We start from the raw sequence: 25,626 nt of genomic DNA, 5'->3' as shown, positions 1-25,626 counted from the left end.
GCTCCCTCCTCTCTGGTTCCCGGGTGTATCACCCGAGAACCGCCACTGCCCAGTCACCTCAGCTCGGCAGCTCTTGCGTTAAGCATCCGCCCCCTGGTGGTCAGTGCATATCATACCTACTGGCCAGTCGAACGGTTGCTTAGCCTTTTATATATATAGACTAGAGGCCCAATGCATGAAATTCATGCAAGTGGCTCAGCCCTCGCAGCCCCAGCTTCATCCAGAAGGTCTTCCAGATGGTTGCTCTGCTGTTCAATCTAATTTTCATATTAGCTCTTTATTATATAGGACTAGAGGCCCGTTGCAGGAAGATTCCTGCAGGAATAGGGCTTCCTTGGGCCTATTCCTGCAAGAATAGGGCTTCCTGAGACCGCAGTGAAGCAGAGAAGGGAGCTAACCCACCGAGGCAGGCTTCGCTCCCTTCTCACTGCCTCACTCCCTCCCTTCGCTGCTTCACTCTCGGCTCCCTCCCTTCTCTGCCACCTGGGCTCTCTCCCTTCTCTGCCACTTTGCTCCGTTGCCAGGTCAGGGATCCAAGGCCCGGATCCCCTGGGTAGCATTGTGCGCTGCCAGCCCTGCCTGCAGTATGCAAATTAGCTGCCATCTTTGTTGGCGGCTAATTTGCATATTGTGCTGATTAGCCAATGGGAGGCATAGCGAAGGTACGGTCAATTACCATGTTTGTCTACTATTAGATGGGATGTTAGAGTTATGATTTGGGAAAATGTATGTTACGAATGATGGCTATATTTTCAAACTTACTTGCTTATCCTTCCAGTCTGTTACTTTAAGATAATGTGCTTCTAAGAATGTTCCCAGCTTTGAATGGCAAAGCCTAAATAGATTAGTTTATACTCTTGATTAAAGAGTACCATGGATATTAAGAAATACAATAAAAAATACAATAAATATTGCAAACTGAAAAAAATAAAAAAGGAGAAACAAGACCAGATCCTCTGCCCAAGGCCTCAGAGGGGGCCTGACTGGGAACACACACCTGATCCAGATCTACCTGTTCAACTTCTGGACAGCCCGCTGCTCGGGGTGCTCAGGATGGACAGAAAGGAGTGCTCCCCTCCCAAGTGCATGCTGGGCCAGGATCCCGGATGGGACCCAGGTTCCGCTGGCATTATCTGTCATCCAGGCACAGACTTTTCCAGAGGGAAGGAATTAGGTGTCTCCAGGTGCCCGTGAGCCCCTGCTTATCAGTTGTTCTCCACACTATGGCTATAGCTGGCCCTTCCTTTTACCTTTGGTCACAGGTATGATGTCCCCGCCTTAGGGTCTTTCTGCTTGAATACCTCCAGTGACCCTACTTGGGAAACCACAGTGCCTGATGACTTCAAACCTCAGTGTGGGCAAAGACCAAAGGGCTTGAGAAGTCCTTGCCTCGCCTCCATGACTGATTTCTCTCCCCTTTCCCTCATCACCCTGAGCCCCGATCACACCTGCTGCATGGGAGACAGACCAACCCCCACCCACCGCCTCCTCCAGAGCTATTCCTCCAATGACCGTGGCACCACCATTCCCATTTTCCCACCCAGGCTAGGTCCCATACTGCTAAAAATTCACCCAGAGCTGCTGAGAGCTCGGAACAAAGCAGGACCTCCAATCACCTGCCCCTGGTGGCTACCTTAGCTGCCCCTGCCAACAACCCCTAAGTTGGCACTACCATGGCCAAGGCCTCCAATCCCGACCTTTCCTGGCCTTTCCAATCATAGAACACACTCTGAGGTCATAGGTCATGTACTTAAAGAACCCCAGAACTACCAGAGTGCTTTGTCAACCAGTCCAGCCCCTTCAACTGCAGGGGAAACAGGCCCAGAGAGCCAGTGACTTGCCCAGGTCAGGATGGGAATTAAAGGGCTGTTAGAATCAAATCCTGGACCCCTGACTCCCTTCACAGAGCTCTTTCTAATACATTGTCCTGCTTCATAAACACAGTAACAGACAGTAACAGCATCACCTCCTTATTTCAGGACAAGCTGCTAATGAACCTACATGTCACAGCGGTCAGTCCGGCTGCCTCCCCCTCGCCCCGGCCCCCCTGGTTGGCCCTGCTGCTGCCCAGTCCCTGCCACCTTCTCTGCTGATTCTGAGCCCAGCAGTCAGGACTGGAGTTGGCTGGTGGGTCCAAGTCCTAAGAGAGGGCTCCATTTCAGTTCCTGATCTACTTGTGACTTCTCCACTGGGTCTAAGGGCACAGTCCCTCTTGGAGAAGTTGAATCTTGTCACCCATGCCTCAGGCACTGGCTAAAGTCCCCAGCCCTGGAGTCCCATCTGACCCTGCTTCTCATCCCTGTAACTGTGCCCCTCTCACCCAACGGGTCCCAATTGGTTCCTACCAGGTCTTTATTAGTCATGCCTCTCCAATCCCTGGACTGCCTCCCTAGACATGGTCCTGACCCATCTCAGCCTCCCCTGCTTTCCTGCCCGCTCACCTCCCAGAACTCCTGATTACAAAGGCAGAGCCTACCTGAGTCACCACGCTTATCTTTGTATCTAGGAATGGCCTAACTTTCAGTCAATCCAACAGAAAAGTTCTGATGTTAGTGGAGGAGCCCTGCTATGGGCCAGGAAGAAATAACAATAGCTACCAATTACATGGCACTTACTATGTGCCTGTCACTGCCCCAGGCACTCTGCATCTATTCAGCCTTACACACATTAGCATGTTTAATCCTCACAACAACCCTACGAGATACATACTCCTATTACATCCAACTTAAAGATGAGGAAATGGAGGCTCACAGCAGCTCAGTAGTTTTCCTAAGGTCAACAGTGTGCTGTGCAGGTGATCAGAATACTGTAAGGGAACAAGGAACAACTTTCTGGAACACTAGAAAGCGGAAGCTAGAGCCACTGTTCAGAGTTCCTGTGTGGGTGATGAAAAAGGTTTTAATAGTGGTGATGCTAACACAACGTTGTGAAGGTAATTGATGCCACTGAGTTGTACACTTGGTGAAATGGCTAATTTTGTGTTATACATATGTTACCACAAAAACCTCCACTGTATTGCTATACACTAGTCATGAACAATTGAACCATTTACAATATTTAAAATTAAAATACCATTTACAATGTTATTGGAAAATATGCAATAGTTAGGGATAAGTCTTATAAGAGGTGAAAAACTTATACACTGAAAACTATCAAATATGCCTGAGAAAAATCAAAGGTGATCTAAATAAACAGAGATATACCATGTTCATAGATTGGAAGGCCCAATATTATTAAGAGTCAACTCTCCCCAAATTAATCTATAATCAAAATCCCAGAAGGTTGGGTGTTTTTTTTTTTTTCTGTAGAATTGGAAAATTTCATTTAAAATTAATGTTAAGTTGAAAATGACCTAAAATAGCCAAAACAACTTTGAGAAAGAAGAACATCTTGGTTTCTCCAGGACTTGGGTAAAAGAGTCTCTCCAAATCACTCCTTCTCTCTTGTTCTGACTTCACACTCAACAAGCAACTTTTGTTTGTTTTTTAATCCTCACCAGAGGATATTTTTCCCATTGATTTTTAGAGAGGGTGGAAAGGTGAGGAGGAGAGGAGAGAGAGAAACGTTATTGTGAGAGAGATACATTGATTGGTTGCCTCCTGAACAGGCCCCAAGCTGGGACTGAGAACCTGCAACCCAGGTATATTCCCTTGACCAGGAAATGAACCTGTGACTCTTTGGTGTTTGGGCCGATGCTCTACCACCAAGACACACTGGGCAGGGCACCAAGCAACCTTTTGATTTTACTTGCCAAGTACCTTGATTCGAGGTTGGGGATGGGCCCTGGGCATAACTACAAAGGAATCTTCACAACTGTGGAGTAATAAATAGGCATTCTGGTTTGAAAAAAAAAGAAAGAAAGAAAGGAAAAAGAAAGTTGAAAGTCCTGAACAACCTGATTTCAAGACTTATTACAAAGCTATAGCAATCAAGACAGAGTGGTATTGGTGTCATGAAAGGCAAACAGATCAGTGAGGCAGAATGCATAGTATAGAAATAAAGGACAGCTGATTTTCAATAAAGGTGAAAAAATGGGTAAGTCCTCTCAACAAATGGTGCTGGAACAATAGGATATCGTCTCTCTCTTTTTAATTTTTATTTTTTTAAAATATATTTTATTGATTTTTTACAGAGAGGAAGGGAGAGGGATAGAGAGTTAGAAACATTGATGAGAGAGAAACACTGATCAGCTGCCTCCTGCTCATTCCCCACTGGGGATGTGCCCGCAACCAAGGTACATGCCCTTGACCAGAATCGAACCTGGGACCCTTGAGTCCGCAGGCCGATGCTCTATCTGCTGAGCCAAACCAGTTAGGGCTCTCTCTTTTTTAAGTGAACCTTATACCATACACAAAAGTTAACTAAAAATAGAGCACAGACCTAAAATATTAAATCTAAAATTAGATGATTCCTTCCTAGGAGAAACATCTGTCAGCTTGAGGTAGGCAATGATTTCTTAGATATGACACCAGGAGCACAATTCATAAAAGAACAAATTGATAAATTGGACTGCATTAAAAGTAAAAATTTCTGCTCTTCAGAAAACATAAGAGAATGAAAAGAAAGACAGATTTGGAGAAAATATTTGCAAGTCATAAATCTGACAAAGGACATGTATCCAGAATATACAAAGACCTCTCCAAACTACAAAAATAAGGAAAAAAAATAACCCAATTAAAATATGAAAAAGGTTTTACCAGATACTTCCCATATGGATGGCAAATAAGCACATGAAAAGGTGCTCAGTATCATTAGTCATTAGGGAAAGACAAATTAAAATCACAGCGATATTCCACTACATGCCGATTAGAATGGCTGAAATGAAAAAGACTAGTTATTGCAAGAATGTGGAGGAATTGGAATTCTATACACTGCTTTCGGGAATGTAAAATGGCATGATCACTTTGGAAAGTTACAGTTTCTTAAAAAGTTAAATGTACACCTACTACATGACCTTGTTACTCTACTCCTAGGTATTTACTCATGGAAAATAAAAACATATGTCCATACAAAGACTTCTGCATGAAGTCACAAAGCTTTATTTGTAACTAGAGGCCTGGTGCACAAAATTCGTGCACTGGGTGGTGGGTGGGCCTCAGCCCAGCCTGCACCCTCTCCAATCTGGGATTCCTTGGGGATGTCTGACTGCCAGTTTAGGCCTGATCCCCTCTCACAATCCAGGACTGCTGGCTCCCAACTGCTCACCTGCCTGCCAGCCTGATTACCCCCTAACCACTCCCCTGCCAGCCTGATCGACGTCTAACTGCTCCCCTGCTGACTCGATTACCCCCAACTCCCTCCCCTGCTGGCCTGGTCGCCCCTAACTGCCCTCCCCTGCAGGCCTGGTCTCCCCCAACTGCCCTCCCCTGCAGGCCTGGTCCCCCCAACTGCCCTCCCCTGCTGGCCTGATCGCCCACAACTGCCCTCCCCTGCCGGCCATCTTGTGGTGGCCATCTTGTGACCACATGGGGGCAGCCATCTCGTGCGAGGGCATGGCAGTCAATTTACATATTGCCTCTTTATTATATAGGATAGCCAAAAAATGGAAACTACCCAAGTGTCTACCAACAGGTGAACCTATAAACAAACAAAGATATCTCCATATAATGGAAGATGACTCAGCAATAAAAAGAAATGAACTATCAATTCATGCGACCACATGGAAGAAAATCAAATTGCTCTGCTGCGTGAAAGAAGCCAGACTACAAAGAGAGTACATACTGAATGACTGAATTTATACAAACTTCTAGGAAATGCAAACAAATCAGGCCCATGCTTCCCTGAGAACTGGGAGGCAGAGGGGCCCATTTCCATGAAGGAAGGAAAAAGTTTAGTAACTATATAGAATTACCTCAATTTAAAAGTCTCCTCCCATATATGTATTAGACCTTTGGCATATGCTACCAATTATGTCTCCAAGAACCTAGACCAGCCGTGGGCAAACTACGGCCCGTTTGAAATGAATAAAACTATTGAAATAAAAGACCGTACCCTTTTATATAATGATGTTTACTTTGAATTTATATTAGTTCACACAAACACTCCATCCATGCTTTTGTTCCGGCCCTCCGGTCCAGTTTAAGAACCCATTGTGGCCCTCGAGTCAAAAAGTTTGCCTACCCCTGGACTAGACTCTGAGCTCACCTGGAGGAAGGATTTATGTCTTTTTAGCTCTTTATCTCCAAGGCGCTGCACATAGTTTGCACTTAACACATTGTTGAGTAAGTGAATGAATGTGATTTGGGATCGGAATACAAGCTTGAAGGTTTTGTTATTTTAAGTTTACTATCCCCATCATTTCAGAGTTCCTCTCCAGAGAGCACTGCTTTTCAAAAGGGCAAGCTCCCTGGGATTGTGAGGGACAGCAAGCTGATTGCTAGGATTGTGCAGTGAAGGGCTGACCAGGAAACAGAATCAACCTGGGCATGTGCTCTGACAGGGAATGAGCCATCACCTCCTGTTTCATAGGTTGCCGCTCAACCACTGAACCACGAGGGCCAGGCCGGCGTCATTGCACCCATCCTGAGGAGTGGCAGGACAAACTTGAATAGGTTTCCAGGCTGAGGACAGATCTCCAATAAAGAGAGGGAGGGGAGATGGAGAAGGAAGATGGGATGGGATCAAGGGGAGAGTAATGGGGGTGGGGGCGAGGGTGTCAAGGGGAATTGGCCTGCTTTCGGAATAGGAGGAAAACAGGGGCTGCCAGAGAGATGCCAGAAGGTTTTGGCAGAGTGAAGGGAAAGGCAGCAGCAGGGAGCAGGTCTTCAGGGCGGTGAGGGCAGCGAGTTAATGAAGTTTCTCCTCCAGTTCTCACCTTTTAGGGCCATGGATCAAAAAATGTAACTCCAGAATTCTGGAGAGGGCATGGGATTATGAACTTTAAAAACAACATAACAAAAATCAACTATGATCTTGGTTTAATTTTTAAAGGAGGGGGTAGCGTCTAACACACCAGAAAATAGTAGAAAGGACAAAAATCTTGGAGTAAATCTACTCCGCTTTATGACCAACTCACTCCAACGTCCTCATTTTTCCCATTTCACCCGGAAGGATGAGTCCTTCCTCCAAGACCAGCGCGTGGGCAGCGGCTCCAAGCCGCCCACGCGCGCATCAGCTCTCCGTCCCCGCGGGGCGGGCCGCACTCCGCCCGGTGCCTGCCAGGTCCCCACCGAGGGTCCCATGGGGCGCAGACCCGGGAGGCGGGCCTGGAGCCCAGCGGCGCCCCACCCCTCGCCCCGCTCGCCCCTCCGCGCTCTTCTACGCGGCTCCAGCGCCCACCGAGGCCACGAGTGGGGTTGGGGGGTGGGTGGCAGCTCGCTGGTCTCTATGCCCCGTGCCCCACTCGGACAGCTCTGCCCCGCCGGAGTGAGGACGCCCTCGCCCGGCTCGGCTCTGGGACATCCGAGGCTCTCGGTACCGACGTTGCGGTTGCTCGAGGGTCCGAGTCCACTGTGGGGTCTGGGCGCTCTCGCCAGCTCTCATGCCCCGGAACCCGGCTTCTCCCGCAGGAGGCGAGCGTCGAGGGCGCCCACGCAGGACCACCCGCAGGGGCCCGGCGAAGTCCATCCTCCAGGCGCCCGCCCTACCTGTCGTAGCTCCAGCGGCTGTAGGACAGGGTCCGGTGGCTGCTGACTCCCTCCATCGCCGCCTCCGGGCTCCGCGGGCGGAGGGCGAGGCTGCGCGGGGCTCCGAGCTCGCTTGCTGCGGGCCAGGCGCGGGCGGAGGACGGTACCATTTCCCCCCTGGGGGGCGGACCCCCTCCGGCTCCGCCAATGGCGCCGACGCGTGGGCTGCGGGGACCCGGGCCCAAGGGGCACCCTTCCCCGCGTTGAGTCCCGCGGGGGCGCGGCTACTGCAGCCTGGACTGCTTATTTATTTCTGATGTGTGCGCCACGTCGCCATGGCAACCGTTCCATCTTTCCTGGCGTCACTAGGGCACTGCGCTTTCAAACCTTCCCGGGACGGACTGCTAAGAGGCTGTCCTTTCTCCGGCAGGCAGTCCCGAGTACAGGCCCCGTACCCTGACCCCCTCTAGACACATGGCCCCTCCTTCCCGGCGTCGGGGGGCGGGGAGGACAGCGTCTTCATCCGTTAAAGTACCCCCAGCTTTATACTTCAATTGTCCCCTTCTCAGGAATAGGAAGATCCATCCCCAGAATTTCGGAGACCTCGCCTCCCTCTCCCTGCCTTTTCCTTCCAAGCTTGCAAGCAAGACATTTAACCACCAAAACCCCTCTCCTAAAACTGTAGGGATTCAGCTCCCTCTTTACCTGAATGGAAATCCATTTCTCCCTCCCCCTCCCCCACGGGATTCCCTCGGGCCCGCACTTCAGCGTATTGTGGCCCCTTGGGGTCCGAAAACCAAGCTCTGTAAACAATCCCATTTCCAGGCCACCCTTTCTGTTTATTTTCCTTGGTGTTTTCATTAAATCCAGCTGTGTTGTCTCAACAAGCGGAGACACTTTGTCTACACTTGGCTAAGGCTGATCCAAAGGCAGGAGAACCGGGTAGCTGTGTGGGATAGGGTGGGGTGGGGTGGGGTGGGAAGGGGAGGGAGAGCGGGCCGCCACCTTCCAATCCACCCCCCCCCCCACCCCCGCCTCCCCGCCGCCCCTCACCCCACCTCAGCGGCGGGATTTGCAGGTATAATCTCCTCGCAAGGTCATGGGAGCCTAAGAAGGACCTTTTAGTGAGTTGTGGAGAGGCTGCGCTTAGGCGCCGAAATTCCCTGGAGGTGGAGTGCAGGGCAGCGGGGGTTGAGCTACACTAATCCAAGGATCAGGGGCATCTCCTGTGAAACTAGACTTGCTTGTTAACCCTTAGCTACAGGGCTTGCAACTGGCAGTGCACCTGTTGCATCCAGCCCACAAGTGTTTTTGCTTGTCTGGCACAGGCGTCCCCACGGACTAAGCTGACAACACTTAAAAGTGGGATTTAATAGATCAAGCTTTTTGTCTTTCCTTGAAAATCTGGTGCCCTTGGGCCTGCCTTCAGCATGGCAGGCATAGCGCAGAGCAGTGGCAGCTACCCTTACAGGGAGCACGTCTTCCCCTGTGGGCCTCGGCCCCAGCCACCCAGCTTCTCTCCCTCACGTAACTTGCTGGTCTCAACAGCTTTAGAGTTTGCCACCATGTAGAATACAGCCGTCTCTGTAATCGCTGGTTTCCATGGCCCTCAGAGCTGCCCAAATGCCACATTAACCAGGCTTCACCAAGGGCCAGGTCCTCAGCAAAATGCTGCATGTAGCAAGGGGCTTATAGATATGCATGGACTCCTGTTCCTGATGGCATCTTGATGGTGAGGCTCAGGGTGCTGGATTGGGGCTCCAGAAACAACATGTTGCAAGTATGTGAAGCCTTACTTCATTGTTTGGATGGGGGTGAGGAGAACCTCCCTGTCTGGAGAATGTATGGACTTTGTTGCCCCTCCCACAGACACTGCAGAACCGGAAGCCACTGCTCCTGAGCCCTATGTTATAAGACAAGCCTCCAACGATGTTCTTTCTCTGAAGGATTGATGGACGGCCAGTAGGACCTAAGAAGGGACTCCCTCAGATAGGCCCTGCTCCTCCTCCCCTGATGTCTGCATGTATACTAAGCAGTATTTTCCCTTCTCCTCACCCAAAGATAGGCAAGGATTCCGTCTGCCTTTGGAGAGAGGGTTCTGCTGCTCTGCTGTCTGATACGACGCAGTGGCAGGAGCAGGGAGAACAAGTGTAGGAGCAGATCTTAAAGACGTTCAAGTGGAAGTGGGCTGGGAGATGGAACCTAAGGTTGGATAGAGGAGAGCTGACTGGCCTGGAGCAGCCTCCTGTGACGTGGGATCCGGTGCTCTGGGAGGGCCCCGGGAGCTGGTCTGATGCATTTGCTGCGGTGGCCCCTGAAGCTTGGACGTGGTGAGGGCCTGCAGTGAGATGTGCAGTAGACAACACTGCTGCTTCACTCAGATTTTGGATTCCTTTTTACTGCTCTCATGTGTTCTGCCCACCCTCCACTTTCACCAACAGCTTCAATGTACTTTTGCTTCTAAAACCCAACACCTGCACCTCTTCTTCCGACGACTGCCTTCACATTGCCGGAGCCACTCTGCTCACCCACACAGAGTGGTAGGCACCTAGGAATTTACTGCCACTCTGATGGCCCTTGTCCAACACCTGACAGGTGCAGGAGTATGAAAGTGCAGCATTCTTGGCATGGGCATGGGCAACACCGAGGGGTAACTTGTACTCCAGAGTGTCCCCGTAGGATCAGGTTGTTGTAACTTCTGTGGGACTTTGGGATCATATCGTTTCCCTTCCTCCTACTGCTTGTCCTCCTGCACCCGCTCCTTTCCGTGTCTCCTGCAGCAGCATGTCAGTGGTGCACTAGAGCTGGCTAGTGCCCAGAGCCTATTGTTAGCATCTCTTCCCAACGCCAGGCTCAGAAATTGGCACAGGGGGAGCATTCACCATAGACTATTCATGGAAATTGGCAAATGCTATGAATCAAGGCTTTTTTCTTTTTTCCCCAGAGAGCCAGTTGTTAATTATTTATGATCACACCATGGAGGCACTTTCTTAACCACTTGTGCATGAGTATTCACTTCAGAGTCTGCTCAACCTGCACGCGCAGAGGCTGGGTCCTTGTTATGGTGTCATGCCTGCCACCCAGAGGAGACTGCCCTAGCACTTACCTCAGAATCCTCCCACCTGGACAGGTCAGCGCGTGTCCTTACTGGAACTGTCACGCTCTGAATACGGATTTATCTTCTTTGCTGTCTGTAGTGCTTTTCCAAAGGCTTATAGACAAATTATCAACCTGAGATCCTGCTAGGAAAGTCTCAGCTGAAGGGTCTCTCTATGGAAAAGGATGTCTGGCAATGGTTTTGTAAAACAAGGGGTCTTACCATATGTACTCTATTACCTGGGAACGGGTAGAAAGTGAGAGTGGCCCACTAAAGCGTCAGCTAAGGACCCAGCTCTGGGATGAAACTGGACTGGGCCACTGCCCTCCAGGGTATAGAACATGCATTAGACTCTCCGCTGATATATAGTGCCGTGTCCCCTGTACTTAGAATACATCTTGATTTCAGACTTCGTCTCCAGAACTGAGATAATAACCTTCTGTTGTTTTAAGCCACCAAGTCTGTGGTACTCTATGGCCACCCTAGGAATCTAACAGATGACTTACGCATAAACCACCTTCTCCCAAGTCCTTGTACATGTTCTGCTTTCAAGGAATCCAACCTAAGCACATTCCCCCTCCAGCTGAATTTTTAGGTCTAAGTTTGGAGTTTCCATTCTCCGGTGACCCTTACCTCTCCCATCTCCAGCTTCCCCATTGAGCTGAGCAGTCTTACCTGGGACAAGATATGATCCTGCCCTATACCATCTCCTTCTTCCAACCCTATTTGGTGAGTGACCTCATTCACCTGCTCAAACTCTACTACCGTGTGGAGACCAGGCTCTTTTATACTAGCTCTGGCACTACCCCCTCCCTGGACGGGAAGTCCAGGAACCTCATTTTGGTCATCAGGGCCTTGACCAGGGTGTCTCCTGGGAAATGGTGGCGCCAGGATTTTTGTATAGAGGAGCTTTTAGATTACAATCTGACCGGAAGGGGAGTGAGCCCTAGATTTACTTATAAGTGTTTCCAAGCCACATTTTGAAATGGATTATTTGGAGTGATTATGGGTGGGTATAGAGGGAGGTGCTTTGTAATCATCACTATGGCCCTAAGATGGCCACGGAAGCATTTCTAGACGTTCTGGTCACTCTTTCTGCACTGCCCTGGCCTCCCCAAAGCCGAAGGTGCTTTTTCTAAACCAGGCCTGTAGAAAACTGCTCAGGAACTGAAGGAAGAGGAATGGGCAACCAGCAGTCTTAAGTGGCGCAAGGGAGCCCTCTAGTGGCCATCGCTCAGAAAACCTCGGGCATAGTGCAGCACTGCTTCTGGGACTAGCAGGGGTGGGCAAACCTTTTGACTGGAGGGCCACAATGGGTTCTTAAACGGGACCGGAGGGCCGGAACAAAAGCATGGATGGAGTGTTTGTGTGAACTAATACATGTTAACACTGCTGCTGGTGAGGGAGCGGAGGGGAGAGCAAGCGAACTCTCCGCTCTTTTGGCTCCGCAGGACGGATAGAACAGCCGAACAGGCCGGATCCGGCCCGCGGGCCGTAGTTTGCCCATGGATGGAGAAGTCAATTATTGTGGACAGGAGGACCAATACTTGGAGGCAGAGAGTCCATTCTAAGACTGACAACCATCATCCTGGGACAGAATCACAAGCACAGGCTGGCAACCCCAATGAGACAGAAGATAGGTCAGGACGGATCAGATCGATCACAGAACAGAGACCAGATCACCAAACCCAGTTTGCCCCTCTGGGACATGACTAGGGAAAAGGGGACAACTGGAATTTTGTTAGTGCCGTGAGGACTTTTGTTACTGGCACAATGATTATTTTGTTCAGTTAAAAATTATTTCTTAAAATTTAAATTTCAAACTTTAAAACTGACTCCAGGTTCAGAGAGCTTGAGAGACACCCTGGACCACTTTTGGGAGTCTGAGGAGGCCGGTGTCCCCAGAGAAGGCAGAGATACTGTGTGTGGCTTTTATTGCAGCCCTCCCATTACCGCTGAGCTGCTGTACCCTTGGAAACACAGTTCTAAATATGGGCCACTAGGAAATTGAAAGTAACGTTTTGATCTTCATTCCTTTCTTCAAAGCTCTTCCTCCTTTGCGCCAATTTTAATGTCTTTAAAGATTGTATTCCCTTCTCTGCAGATTTCAGCATGTTCTGTACTGTGTCTTCCTAAGACTTGTTCCTACCCTGTAATTTACAGCATTCTGTCATAATTGTTTTTGTGCATCTACCCCATAATACTGAGACCCACAGAGGGCAGAGAACATGGTTCATCTACTTCTGTTGCCCCAGTACCTGCCTCTATGGCTGGTGCATACTAAGCGTCACTAAGTATTTGGAGAATAAATGAGTAAAACAAGGAACACTGTCTGGTGTGCTCCCTCCCTCCAGCCCCATCCAGAAGATCCTGATGACTCCTAATGAACCTATTATGTCCATAGCGCCTTGTGGTAATTATCCTGCAAGCCACCCATTCATTTATTCATGTAGCAAATGTTTATTAAGAATTATTCTGGTTCTGGGTCGGCTCTGGGGCCTGGGAATGTTAAGTCTACAGGAGACTTTGCCCTCACAGAGCTTGTGCTCTAATAGGGGATAAACAGACAAGTTCAAAACGGTGAGATAAATGCTAAGCTAGGAGAATATCATGGGATCCTGGTCTAGGAGCACCTTCCAAGGAGGCACATTTGGACTAAAACCTAAGGGATGAGCGGTAGGATGAGCCAAAGGGGCACAGATTCTAGCAGAGCAGAGAGCAAGTGCAAGGGAGCCCAGGCTGGGAGTAAGGGATGGAGCTGGTGAGCCACGCAATCTGATGAGCCATGCAGGTTGTGGTAAGAAGTGTGGAGTTTACCCTGGGCTATGGGGCTCCACTGAAGAGATTTCAACTGAGGTGTGTCCTGGTCAGATTTGCAAAGAGCAGTGTGGCTGCTGTGAGAATGGACCAGAGGTGAACAGGAAAACTGTTTTCCTCTAAACTGACTACTCACATCAAACATTTCCGTGATCAGATGTGCAGGTGACTTTCCACACCATGCAACACTGATACCGGCTGAATGTCCCACAGTTTAGCAGTTTTGACACTATTTACCTGGACACAGTGTCAGAGCCTAAGGTTAAGAGCTCAGTCCCACAGGACGGCCCCCACCCCCTCAGATGCCAGTTGCAAGTCCAGGCTGACACCTGTGCACTACCGACCCACCACAAATTGGAGCTTCCCACGGCCCCCTCCTTGGGTTGGATTAGTTTGCTGGAGCACTTCACAGAACTGCAGATCACTAGCCATTACTGATTTACTACAAAGGATACGAATGAGCAGCCAGATGAAGAGGCAGAGTGTGGTTTGAAGGGGTCTGTCTGGCGCCCAAGAGGTTCGGGCCCTGTCTGGCTGCGCCACCGTCCTGGCACGCACTGGGTTCCTGGCTGCATTCTTGTTCACCGGCCCAGGAGCTCTCCGAACTGTCCTTGTGGGGTTTGTGGAGGCCTCATATGTAGGTGAGTTTGATTAACTCAGTGGCATTAAATCCAGCTGAAAGTTCCAACCTCCAATCACGCAGGTCAGTTCTCCTGGCAACCAGTTCCCATCTTATGGTTATCTAGAGGCTTTCTAAAATCACTTCATTAACATAAACTTAGATGCTGTTGACAGGGGCTTGTTAGGAATAACAAGACTATCTTTATAGCTCTCATCACTTAGGAAATTCCCAAGGTTTTACAAGCTGCCTGCCAGGAGCATGGATGAAGACCAACATATATATATTATAGTGGGCAAGACTGAAGGCAGAGTAGTAATTAACTAGTTGAGGCATGATGGTGGAAAGGGAGGGAGAATCAAGAATTTACCCAAGGTTTAGGGTTTGGATAACTGGGTACATAGTTATCACCTGAGGAAGGAAATTCAGGTGATTTGTGGGGGAGGAGGAGACAATCAGTTCAATATGGAACTGAATTTCAGATGCTTTTGAGACATCCAGGTGAGTTATCTTGTGTCAGTTTAACTAGTCCAGAATCAGGAAACTAGTTGTGAATGTGGCTGGAGCTAGAGCTAGAGCTAGAGCATGGGCATGAACATACAGGCAGTCATAACTGTCACAGACTTCGTGAGGTCTTCCAGGCAGAGGGTGCAGAGATGGTGCAGAGGGCTCAGGATGCAGCCCTGGGGAATGAAACAGTAGGGAGGGTCAGAGGAGGAAGGACCAAGAAAAAGCACTGAAAAGCAGTGGTTAAGGCAGTTGAGAGAAAATCCGGGGAGTGTGATGTGTCACAGAAATCAAGCCACATTGTTTTTAGCGTAAGCACAACCACATAACAAAGAGAACATGTACACACACTGACAGTAAAAACAGACTTGTGTGTACATAAGCAAAGGGTATAAAAATAAAATCCAGCCCTGGCCAGTGCATCGTCCTGTGAACCGAAAGGTTTCAGGTTCGATTCCCAGTCAAGGCACAGGCTAGTGTTGCGGGCTTGATCCCTACCTAGTACGGGGTGTGCTGGAGCCAGCCAATTGATGTTTCTCTCCACGCCCCCCCCCTCTAAAAATCAATTTTTAAAAATATTTTTTAAAAAATCCAGTCATTATTTTTCAGTCAGCCTAGGTACAGGGCGCTCCTTTCCTCCCAAACAGCTCCCGAGCCAGGAGTCAGCAAGGCTGGGGCCACATGGCTGACGCTGCCTTTCGCTGAGCCTTTGCACCTATTCTTTTCTGTGCCTAGAATGCTGTTTTCTCCTGTCTTCTTTTTCAGTCTGCCCCCATTCAAGTCTAGCTTAGATTTCACTTCCTAATGAGACATCTTCCATAACCCCCGACACCTGTGATTCCCAAGGTAATGATTACTGGGTCCTCTCTGGTACATCTTAAGCAGGTAACATGGCTTTTTGCTTAGCACAGTTTGGCATTTAAGTATCACGTGAGCAAACGGCTAACTTGAATCTTCAGCCTTTCCCAAAAGACCTGGTGCAGTTCACCAAAGTCACAATTCTCTTCTTTTGCACTGAAGACCTCACCGTGTGGTCCCTCTAACCTCAATTCTGGTCCCAGCTCTCTGCATCCTCTAAGCTTCCAGCACTTTGGAGTAGCCAGCTTCCAGATATGACCATCGCTTCACCCACCACTATCAGAGACAGGCAACCCTGGACTCCTCCCACCTCTCACCATCCATGTTTCAACCCGTCTCAGGCCCTCCTGAGGCTGCCTCGTAACATCCTCTAGAACAGAGGTCCTCAAATTTTTTAACAGGGGGCCAGTTCACTGTCCCTCAGACATTCCACACATGCGCACTGCGGGCCCGGGACAAGCCGGCTGCTAAGCACGACACGCAGAGGCAGCAAAAACACCCGGCGGGCCGGATAAACGTTTTCGGCGGGCCGCATGTGGCCCGCGGGCCATAGTTTGAGGACCCCTGCTCTAGAATCTGAGTCTTCCTCACCATCCCCACCACTACTGCCTCGGTTTGGGCACTCATCTCTCCTCTGAACCAACAGTGACCCTCAAACTCATCGCCCTGCTTTCTATTTCTACCCTTCCTACACTACCAGGTGATCTTCCTAAAACCCACATCTGACTAAATCCACTTAAAATTATCCACTGGCTTCCCACAGCTTCCGGAATACAGAGCTCACCTCCACAGACGGAGGGCCCTATGCTCGGCTCCTGCATATGTCCCCTTAGGTTCTGAACAGGGTAAGCTTTTTTTTTTTTTTTTTGCAGTCAAGCTTGAAGCTTTCTTAGAGATCCATGATCCAATCCTTATAAACACTTCCTTTAGCTCGTAGCGGGTTACGCTTTTTTGTTTCTTCTGCCTTGCATGATTTCCTGGTTGAAAAGCAAAAAACCAGCTCAGATATCACGTCCTGGGTAGAATCCTCCCAGATGCCCTCTGAGAGTTGGTCAATCCTTATCATGTGCTCCTGTCATGTTGCATTTTTGCCCTATTAATTATTTCATTGGGCCACTAAACTGTGAAGCAGAGGGCTACACACAAAAATGAAATTCAGACCTGAATTCAAATCTTGTTTCATCACTTACTAATTGTGTAACTTCAAGTAACGTACTAAACTCTTCGGAAGATAACAACTGCCCCCAAACATAACAGGTGCTCAGTATTAGATCAGCACTCATTTTCCACTGTTTTGCAAGTGATTATTTACTTTTCTGTTTTCCCCACTAAAATGGGGAAACACTTGACCTAGAGATGGTAATTCTGCCCTCCTGAACCAGTGTCAGACAGCTCGTTCCTACTATTTACGTATTTTAAAACACTGAACACACCCTCTACTCTTTCAGTTTAGATTAAGTATCCAATTCTCTCAATTGTTTCCCTGCATATATTCTCATTGTCATTTCCTGTGGAAACCACGTGGCCCTTTAAGAAATGGCTCAGTACTGTGGGAAACTTCTCCAGGCTGAAAACCAAGAGGAAGTATTCGATAAAGCAATGTTTTCTCACCATGGAGAAGCTGTCTTCCTACCAGGACTCATGGGCCCCAGGACTGAGATCTATATCCACCTCCTTCTCTCCCTCGCCAGCACATTCTCTAGGGACTTCAAACTGTGCACAACACAACCCTTTATACTGCCATCCACCTAAGATGCTATGGGAGAGAAGTGACAAAAAACGTTCTATGTGCTCCAATCATAAGCAAGAAGAGTGGGGAGACAGTGTCCCTGCGACCAGTATGCTAAGGCTATCTGCTTCGGGGGCAGGTGAAGCTACAGCGGCTTGGGCTGTGGGTACAACTGATGACAAGCACACAACTAACTTCTACCCAAAGTACTCACTCGTGGTTTCCGCATGAGCTCTCGAATAGTTTTCTGCCTTCCCCAGCAGTAAATGCACATAAGATGGAATCATTTACAAAAGATAGGCTATGTTTATTTAGAGTCACAAGCAGCTGACTCACTCAGTGTGACTCAAACCACAAGAAGCCATTTCCACTTCACTCCACTCTGAGTCCTAGCGCTGGGGCCAGAGTGGACGGGGTGCTGCTTGGGCCCATTCAGAGGTTGACAAGTTTCTCGTTGAGGGCAATCTGTGACTGTGTGAGATTGGCCAGGTAGGTCACCATCAGTAGGTCCTGGAAGAGAAAGAAGTCATGATGAGTGAGGAGCTGGGTGGAAGGAGAGCAGAAAGGCTGGTCTGGGAACCTCGCCAACAGACACTGGGTGTGAGGACCATCCTGGATAAATGACAGCTGGGAGAGGGTAAGTGAGGGGTAGAAGACGGGAAGGAAATGCTTGAGAACACTCCCATCTCTGAACTCACTGAGAAAAATAAGAAACTGCGTTTTTATTAACCTTTGAATTTAAGCATTTCTTTCAACTATGAATTTAGGTAACAAGTCACAGTATCAGCAGGACCTGGGCCAATGGAATCAAGGAAGGAGAAGGGGCCTCTGAGCATGTGTACTATCTCTTCCTTCCTCCCAAACGGGAGAGTAAGGGTGGCAAAGGCGAAGCCCAGTCTCCTGCCCCCCAATTCCCTTCACATCCGTGGTGAGGTAGGGAAGGCGCAGGCTCCCAGGAGCCCAGAAGCGGCACTCACATTGATGTTGCTGTTGAGCATGGTCTCGAAGTCCTCGGGAACGATCTTGGGTACTTGGTTAACCAGGCTCATCAAGAAGCGGCCCACGGTATTGTCAGCGGACACCTTTCCAGACTGAGCACCAAACAGATTGAATGGGCACAGTTAAGTCTCACCCCTGAGGGCTGTCATTTCAGCAGACCCCCCAGCAAGCTAGGGTGGACCTACGCCCTCCTTCCTTACCCCTCCCCCCCTCACCAGCACGTCCTCCGCATACTGCAACACTGTGCTGAGGGCATCCTGGATGCGAGCCGAGGACCCTGCTACTTGCTGCAAGTCACTTGAGAGTCCAATCACCCGGTTGGTGCTAAAACAGGTCTTCATGATCAGGTCAACTGTGAGGTTGGGTTGGGAGGTAGAAGAAATGGAAAACTCAGTGATTCCATCGGGAAAGAGACGATTTCTAACCATCCTGCTAACTCTCCCACCTCCCTCTGGACTCGGTCTACTTCCCCCAACTCCCCTGTTCTGCCCTTATTAGTGTTTCTCCAGACAGCCCAACTCCTGCACCTAGAATGCTAGCACTGGTTTTGGTCTCATATGAACAGCCATGTAGCCTGTGGTACTGATAATTTCCCACCTTTAACAATTTCACACATAATTCCTTGAATCCCATTTATGTAGGAGAATGACTGACTTCAATGGTTCCTCTTTAACCAACCCAAGGCCCTCCATACTTGTCAGAAAGCAGCAACTCCTCCTATGCAAATGCTAAAGGCCTTGAAAAAGGGCATGGGAAGGTGACTCACCGCCAATGCGCTCAGTGTCATAGTACGCGTATTTCACTGTCAGAGGTGTGAACATCACCCCCATGGTCCTCCCCGGGACACCCATTAAAGTGCTGGGGAGAGAGAAGTAAGGTAAACAAGACGGCCTTGAGAGGGCTTCCACGTCAGGTCCAGGCCAGGAAAGCAGCCACACCGAGTACGGCTCCCAAGGTCCTGACATAAGAAGGCTCGAACCCCAGAGGGCTCACTTTCTCCCCTTAGCTCATTCCACACATCAACCCCTTGGCCTGTGGGAGGGGACTCAGCTTTCGGACCTGTGGTACCTGTGCAATCTCAGTGATGAGAGGACAGGACACTAATTTTCCTTGGAGCTGGCTGCCTAGACATCCACCACCACAGAAAGGAGATAGGACAGGTCTTTTCTGGGACTGAGCCCTCCATCTGCATCTGATAGACAAATTGGCTCCAGCCCACCAGATTAGGTCGGGTGCCGCAAGTCATTGCACTAAAGGAGACTGCCTTTACTATGTCAGCTAAACACTTCCAACTGGGTCTGAGATGCATGAAATACCTGGGAAGGCTAAGAAAGCAGGCAACGCTAGAGCCTCGTGGTACCCCAACTGGCCATAAGGACTTGGTACCCACCATCTGTCTTACTGCATAATTGTTAACTAGTTGTGTCACTGTCAGACACAGAAACAGCACAAAGTTAATCAGCATATAAACTTAACAAATGCCTTCATTATAAACAGAAAGTAGAATTCTTCCAACTCAAAGAGCAGCCCCTGCTTCCCCATGCCACTGCAGCCTTTCCCAATACCCCCCACTAACCGCCACTTTCACCAGTTTAATACTGTAACGTTACGGTCATCAAACTGTACTAAACCCTGGACAGCCATAAGGACAGCTATTCTCAATGTGCTCTACCCCTATCCCTGCTCAGTTCCAGGGAGAAGGACACACTACAGAGGGCAGCTCAGACAAGCAGTGAACATGGTGAAGGACCATGACCAGAACACCATGGAAGGATCGACCATAGGAACTGTACAGAATTAGCTCCCCCCCCCCCCCCAAAAAAAGTGACATGAAGAACATGATAGCTTGCTCAAATATCTAAAGGGCTGCCCCTTGAAACTGGTTAAGAGCAAGGAGAAATCTGGGGTACAGCTAGGATCAGTGAGTGGAAATTTCCAGGATGGATTTGTTTCAGGGCAAATAAAATTTTTCTGAGGGGCTTCCTTAGGGGGCAGGGAGTTATACCTGCCGGGGCTGGAGGTGGGGTGTCATCTGGCCATGGTATGAACTAGATAGCCTTTTATGCCCCTGTGGCCCAAGACCCTGGTCACCTGACATAAGCCTTGATGCTCATGCGACCATTCTGGAGGCTCGTGTCCACGGTGAGGTGAATGGGGTTGGGGGCCTCCCGGCTGTAGTACTCATGGATCAGCACAGAGTGCTCTGTGATGTCATGGCCTGTAGCGTACCTGGAAAATGAAACACGGTTGTGGACACACGCCTACATGTGACATCAATACCAACCACGATGGTGGCACGGGTGTCTCTAGGTACCATGGTAGGGACACCCGGTGACACTCCACATAATAAAACAGTAGACACATAGAAAACTATATCAAATCAAATCAAAAGCTGACTTAGAGCTCTTGAAAAATCCCAAATCATTAGCAAAGCAAAAGACTTGTTGAGTAAAAGCTGCAACTGAAAAGATATTTCTGGCCTCAAAGGGTCAGAATAGCCAGCAACACACACTGAATTCACAGCCCCTCGAGGTCACACACCTACAACGCCCTGTCTCCTGGAGAGGGAGCACAACATCTAGTCTGGTGGCAAAAGGCCTTGGCAATCGCCGAGACTTTCCAACCCCCCTGTATCCCAACTTACCAGCCCAGGATGAGCTCATTTGGAGAGACTTTCTTGTGCAACTCATACATGTTCTTAGCAAATTCCATGTCAACAGCCACCTAAGAAGGCAGGAAAGGAAGCTCAGAAGCCAGAAGTTCATAGAAAAAAATGGTTAAGAACGAGAGGCCACCCACCAGACAGAAAAGGCACATGAAAGTATGTTCAAATGGAGCGAAGCTCTGTGAACTGGAGGACTCTAGTTGTGAGCACAGCATATAGTGTGGGGGAGGGCCCGAAGGGGAGCCCAGCAAAAGAACAGCTACAGACTGCACAGGGGCGGCTCGAGTCCCACTCACCTCATCCTCTGACTCGTTGTGCGGCACTGAAAAGCAGTTGGTGACTTCCACTGAGTGCTTGTCAACGGTCCCTGTGAGAGAGGATTGTCCGTGTTATGTGACCAAAGGCTCCTAACCGCCCCCGACCCCCTTCCTCCTGCTTTCAGATATTCAGCCGTCTGGTCCAGGATCAGCACCTTAACCCTACGATCACCCAGGACCTGCCTGTGAACCTCCAACACCAATGTCAGTGTTTACCACAAACTTCTCTTCTGGTTCTGACACGTTGCTCCCACTGCGCACACCTGTTTCTCAACCCCAACAAAACTGCCAGCCCCTTGACTTCTGCTTTTCCCTACTCCCCTCTCCACCAGGGACCACAATGCTGCTTATACCTGTTAGTGTCTAATTCCACTTCACCATGGTTTCGCTCCTTAGCTGAAACTATGCCCCCAAACCCAGTGGATATACCTTCTAACTTATTTGACCTCTCAGCAGCATCTAAGACTTGACCACGTCAAGTTTTTGAGATACTTAAGCCTTCTATATTTTCTATGCCTCTAGGACACCTTTCTACTGGAGCGTTTACCACATTACATTCTAAACCAGGGGTGGGCAAACTTTTTGACTCGAGAGCCACAATGGGTTCTTAAACTGGACCGGAGGGCCGGAACAAAAGCATGGATGGAGTGTTTGTGTGAACTAATATAAATTCAAAGTAAACATCATTACATAAAAGGGTACAGTCTTTTTTTCCAATAGTTTTATTCATTTCAAACGGGCCGGATCTGGCCAGCGGGCCGTAGTTTGCCCACGGCTGTTCTAAACTATTTGCATATAAGAATATGGCTTCATCTCCAACTTAAGGTTAGAGTAGAGCTCATTTATTAAGCTTTTACTTCTTTTTTTTTTACAGTAAGTTTATTGGGGTGACATTGGTCAACATGAACATACTAGAGGCCTGGTGCACGAAATTCATGCACTGGGGGGCGGGGAGGGCCCTCAGCCCGGCCTGTGCCCTCTCACAGTCTGGGAGCCCTCGGAGGATGCCTGTCAGACATCCTTAGCGCTGCCACGGAGGCGGGAGAGGCTCCTGCCACCACTGCTGCGCTTGCCAGCCGTGAGCCCGGCTTCTGGCTGAGCGGCGCGCCCCCTGTGGGAGCGCACTGACCACCAGGAAGCAGCTCCTGCATTGAGCATCTGCCCCCTGGTGGTCAGTGCACATCATAGTGACCAGTCATTCCACTGTTTGGTCAATTTGCATATTAGCTTTTTATTATATAGGATAGGATAGGTTTCAGGTGTGGGTTTATGTTACAAGACCTATCTATTGTACCAGGTACCCACCACCCAGTCCAATCTTCTCCCGTCACCAATATATTAGGGCCCCTCTGTTCCCCCCACCCCCTTCCGTTCAGCAACCACCGCACTGCTGTTTGTGTTCACAAGTTCCAGTTTTATATTTCACATGAGTGAAATCATATGGTTCTTTGCTTTTTCTGACTGAACTGTTTCACTTAACCAAGCTTTGACTTCTAAGTGCCCAACAGTCTTATGATACATAAAAAACACCAGTGACTTCATTTCACCAAATGAAATATGTTTCATAAATTAAGGTCTGAGGAAATCTGTCCCTACCAAGCAGACTCCACGCACCACTCCTAAGTAAACACGGCCTCTATACACCTCGCCCTGCACCATGATGCCTGTCTGGACGAGGAGCTGAAGATCTAGGGTACAGCTGCTCTAACGAGAGTCACTGCAGTTTTCTTTAGTTAAGTAGCTCCAGTGAGTTTGGAAAATTTGACAGAGTAGCTAAACGAGTAAGTATTTGTTGAGTGCCAAGTCAGTGATGCAAAAGCTATTTATTACTCGTACAAGGTCAAAGCAGGGCACAGTCACAGAACGCTGTCAGGTTTTGGGAAGGTAAGAAAGGGGATGAGGGGGAGGTACGGGAAGAAGGATGGACAGGGCTCACTTTTCCGGGGAACCTGGGAGATGAGTGAAGCTTAAAGAAACAAGTAATGGAGAGCAGGGAGGCGCTCGAGTCAAAGAGAACACAAAGCTTGGTGTGAGGAAAACCCCGGCACTGTTGGAAGAGAATGGATTAGTTGACGTTTCTGTAAAATGCTATGCCCTCGAAGAGAATGTGCGTGTCTTCGGGGTGGGACAGGCCTGGTGTGGCGGGGAGGGCGACCAGCAGCTGCTCTGTGCCAGCGGCTAGAGGCTTTCCCCAGTAATCTAGGTCTCCCGGAGCCTAAGCCCGAGGCAGCCTCTGAAGGGACTTTGTCCCCAAGGCGCAGGGGACCAATTGGAGTCGGCCTACAGGGCACGTCCTCTTTCAATACTCGGTCTTCTGTGGTGGGGCTACCACAAGGGCAAGAGGAAGGAGGAGAGGTGAGGCATGCGGCTGGAGTGGGCTCACAAGGTGCCCACAATTGTGACTAGGATGGGGTGGAAATGAATCTGGTGGGACCAGCAGTCCCCAGAGGAAGGGGTATGTTACCAGTATGTTACACTCGTTAGTGTGTCTCCGTTTTACAAGTTACTTTAACATAAAAAATACCTGACCCCCAAATTGGGAACCTGGGTGGGGAAAGGGCTATTCTCTGCTGTGAAGGTTAAACAAACAATGTCACAAACTGACAATACAACTGTGAGTGTCCACATGGAGGCTCAGGCCACGCTGGGGGACCCGGGTCCTTAGGGACGAGCATTGGGCAGGCTGAGGGATGGGGCATCGAGCACCAGGGAGGCTGAGGGATGGGGCACCGGGGAGGCTGAGGGATGGGGCACCGGGGAGGCTGAGGGATGGGGCATCGAGCACCAGGGAGGCTGAGGGATGGGGCACCGGGGAGGCTGAGGGATGGGGCATCGAGCACCAGGGAGGCTGAGGGATGGGGCATCGGGGAGGCTGAGGGATGGGGCATCGGGGAGGCTGAGGGATGGGGCATCGGGCACCGGGGAGGCTGAGGGATGGGGCATTGGGGAGGCTGAGGGATGGGGCATCGGGCACCGGGGAGGCTGAGGGATGGGGCATCGAGCACCAGGGAGGCTGAGGGATGGGGCATCGAGCACCAGGGAGGCTGAGGGATGGGGCATCGAGCACCAGGGAGGCTGAGGGATGGGGCATCGAGCACCAGGGAGGCTGAGGGATGGGGCATCAAGCACCAGGGAGGCTGAGGGATGGGGCATCGGGCTCACACATCTAGGAAAGCACATTATCGCTGAAACACTAAATGGGCTCCTGCCAAACCGGTTTGATGTTGACAAGGATATCTTTTAACAGCTGTCCCACCGGTTAGCAACTTCTCTGCAAACACAGGCCTTTAGTCAGTAAAAAAGGGAGGAAAAACGTGGTCACGGGGCTTCGGGAGTCCCGGGTTTCTGGCTTCCTAGCCGGCGTTTTAACTCGTTGTTGTTGACTGGGACTAACGATCCTTGACGTGACATGCGACCGGGAAGCGTAAAATGTGAACCACGCGGCACGCGGTATCTAATACACAGCTACTCCCATACGCCTTACGTCGCCCGTAATGACAGCAGCCAGGCGGCCAGTTCACGGGGCAGCTGAGTCGCAGCGGGAAGGTGGGATGGAGGAACAGGCGGGAGACCAACGCGGGTGGGAGAAAGGGGAGCAAGAGGAAGGGGCGGGGGAGGTACAGGGGGACGTCATCATCCTCCGACCACTCACCCAGCAGAGTCCCGATAACTCGGGCAGCACCCTCGTTGCGTCGCTCGTAACTGTCCACGATGGAGGCCAAAATGACCGGGTGCAGCCGGACCACACGGCCGCCGGGGAAGGGGCCCGGGAGAGCTGGAGCGGCCAGCGACTGCGCCGGGGTCTGCGCCGGAGCCGGCGCGGAGGCTGGGGTCTGGCCCGGAGCCGCGCTCGCAGCCGCCGCCGCCGCCGGGTCTGGGGAGGAGGCTGGCGCCGGAGTTGGAGCTGGAACCGGCGCCGGAGCAGGAGGCGGAGAGAGCGGTGGGGCTGGGGTTGGGGCCGGGTCTGGGGCTGAGGCCGGGGCCGCAGCCGGGGATGTGGCGGGCGGAGGAACGCTCGCCGGGACTGCCGGTGTGGCCATCTTGTCGAAAGAGAAGGAGCGTGGAGCGGAAGGGAGGAAGCGGGCCGGCCTCGACAGCCCCATAGGCTGAGCGCGCACCGCGTGACCAAGACCTCTGTTCCTATTGGTTACTGATGATGGTTCTCACGGCACTGCAATTTCCTGTTCGGAGCTCGTGCTCGTGGATCTCGGTCCGATGCGCACTCAGTGACAGCCGAGTCGAATAGTTCCGAACAAACTTGTGACTGCGCTGGAAGAGAAACAATTCAGTCTGACAGTTGCCGCCAGATGGAGGCAGAGAGCTGCGCAAGGCTCGCAAATCGTGTTTCAGACTTCAATGGGATAAGGGCTGTCAAAGTGCCTTTTATTACAAAGGGCGTTGTTTTTGACAGTCATAAGGTGTAAATCTGTCATCAGGTTTATTCATTCAACAA

The 25,626-nt window shown here is 50.3% G+C and overlaps 2 protein-coding genes across 3 annotated transcripts in view; both read right to left on the bottom strand.

The window, feature by feature from the left end:
* TUB (TUB bipartite transcription factor) overlaps positions 1–8,238 on the bottom strand; it is a 73,608-nt gene extending 65,370 nt beyond the window's left edge. Inside the window, exon 1 of one of the 2 annotated variants that reach the window (XM_059708794.1) lies at positions 7,587–8,238. In XM_059708794.1, coding sequence (XP_059564777.1) covers positions 7,587–7,735 — 149 coding nt within the window. In that variant the 5' untranslated portion in view covers positions 7,736–8,238. The remainder of the gene's footprint in view (positions 1–7,586) is intronic. The other variant, XM_059708796.1, reaches the window with a different exon arrangement.
* A 9,237-nt stretch (positions 8,239–17,475) lies between these two features.
* Positions 17,476–25,241, bottom strand: EIF3F (eukaryotic translation initiation factor 3 subunit F). Its single transcript, XM_059708793.1, has 8 exons — positions 24,826–25,241; positions 21,153–21,223; positions 20,836–20,915; positions 20,283–20,420; positions 18,958–19,049; positions 18,407–18,543; positions 18,170–18,283; positions 17,476–17,702 (listed from the first exon to the last, which is right to left on the bottom strand). The coding sequence occupies exons 1-8, from the start codon at positions 25,211–25,213 to the stop codon at positions 17,625–17,627; spliced, it is 1,098 nt and encodes a 365-aa protein (XP_059564776.1). The 5' UTR covers positions 25,214–25,241; the 3' UTR covers positions 17,476–17,624.
* Positions 25,242–25,626: the final 385 nt, after the last annotated feature.

Source organism: Myotis daubentonii, chromosome 9 (assembly GCF_963259705.1).
Source record: "Myotis daubentonii chromosome 9, mMyoDau2.1, whole genome shotgun sequence".
Classification (NCBI taxonomy): Eukaryota; Metazoa; Chordata; class Mammalia; order Chiroptera; family Vespertilionidae; genus Myotis; species Myotis daubentonii.
The sequence above is the reverse complement of the archived record's forward strand: the minus strand, read 5'-3'. Positions and strand labels throughout refer to the sequence as shown.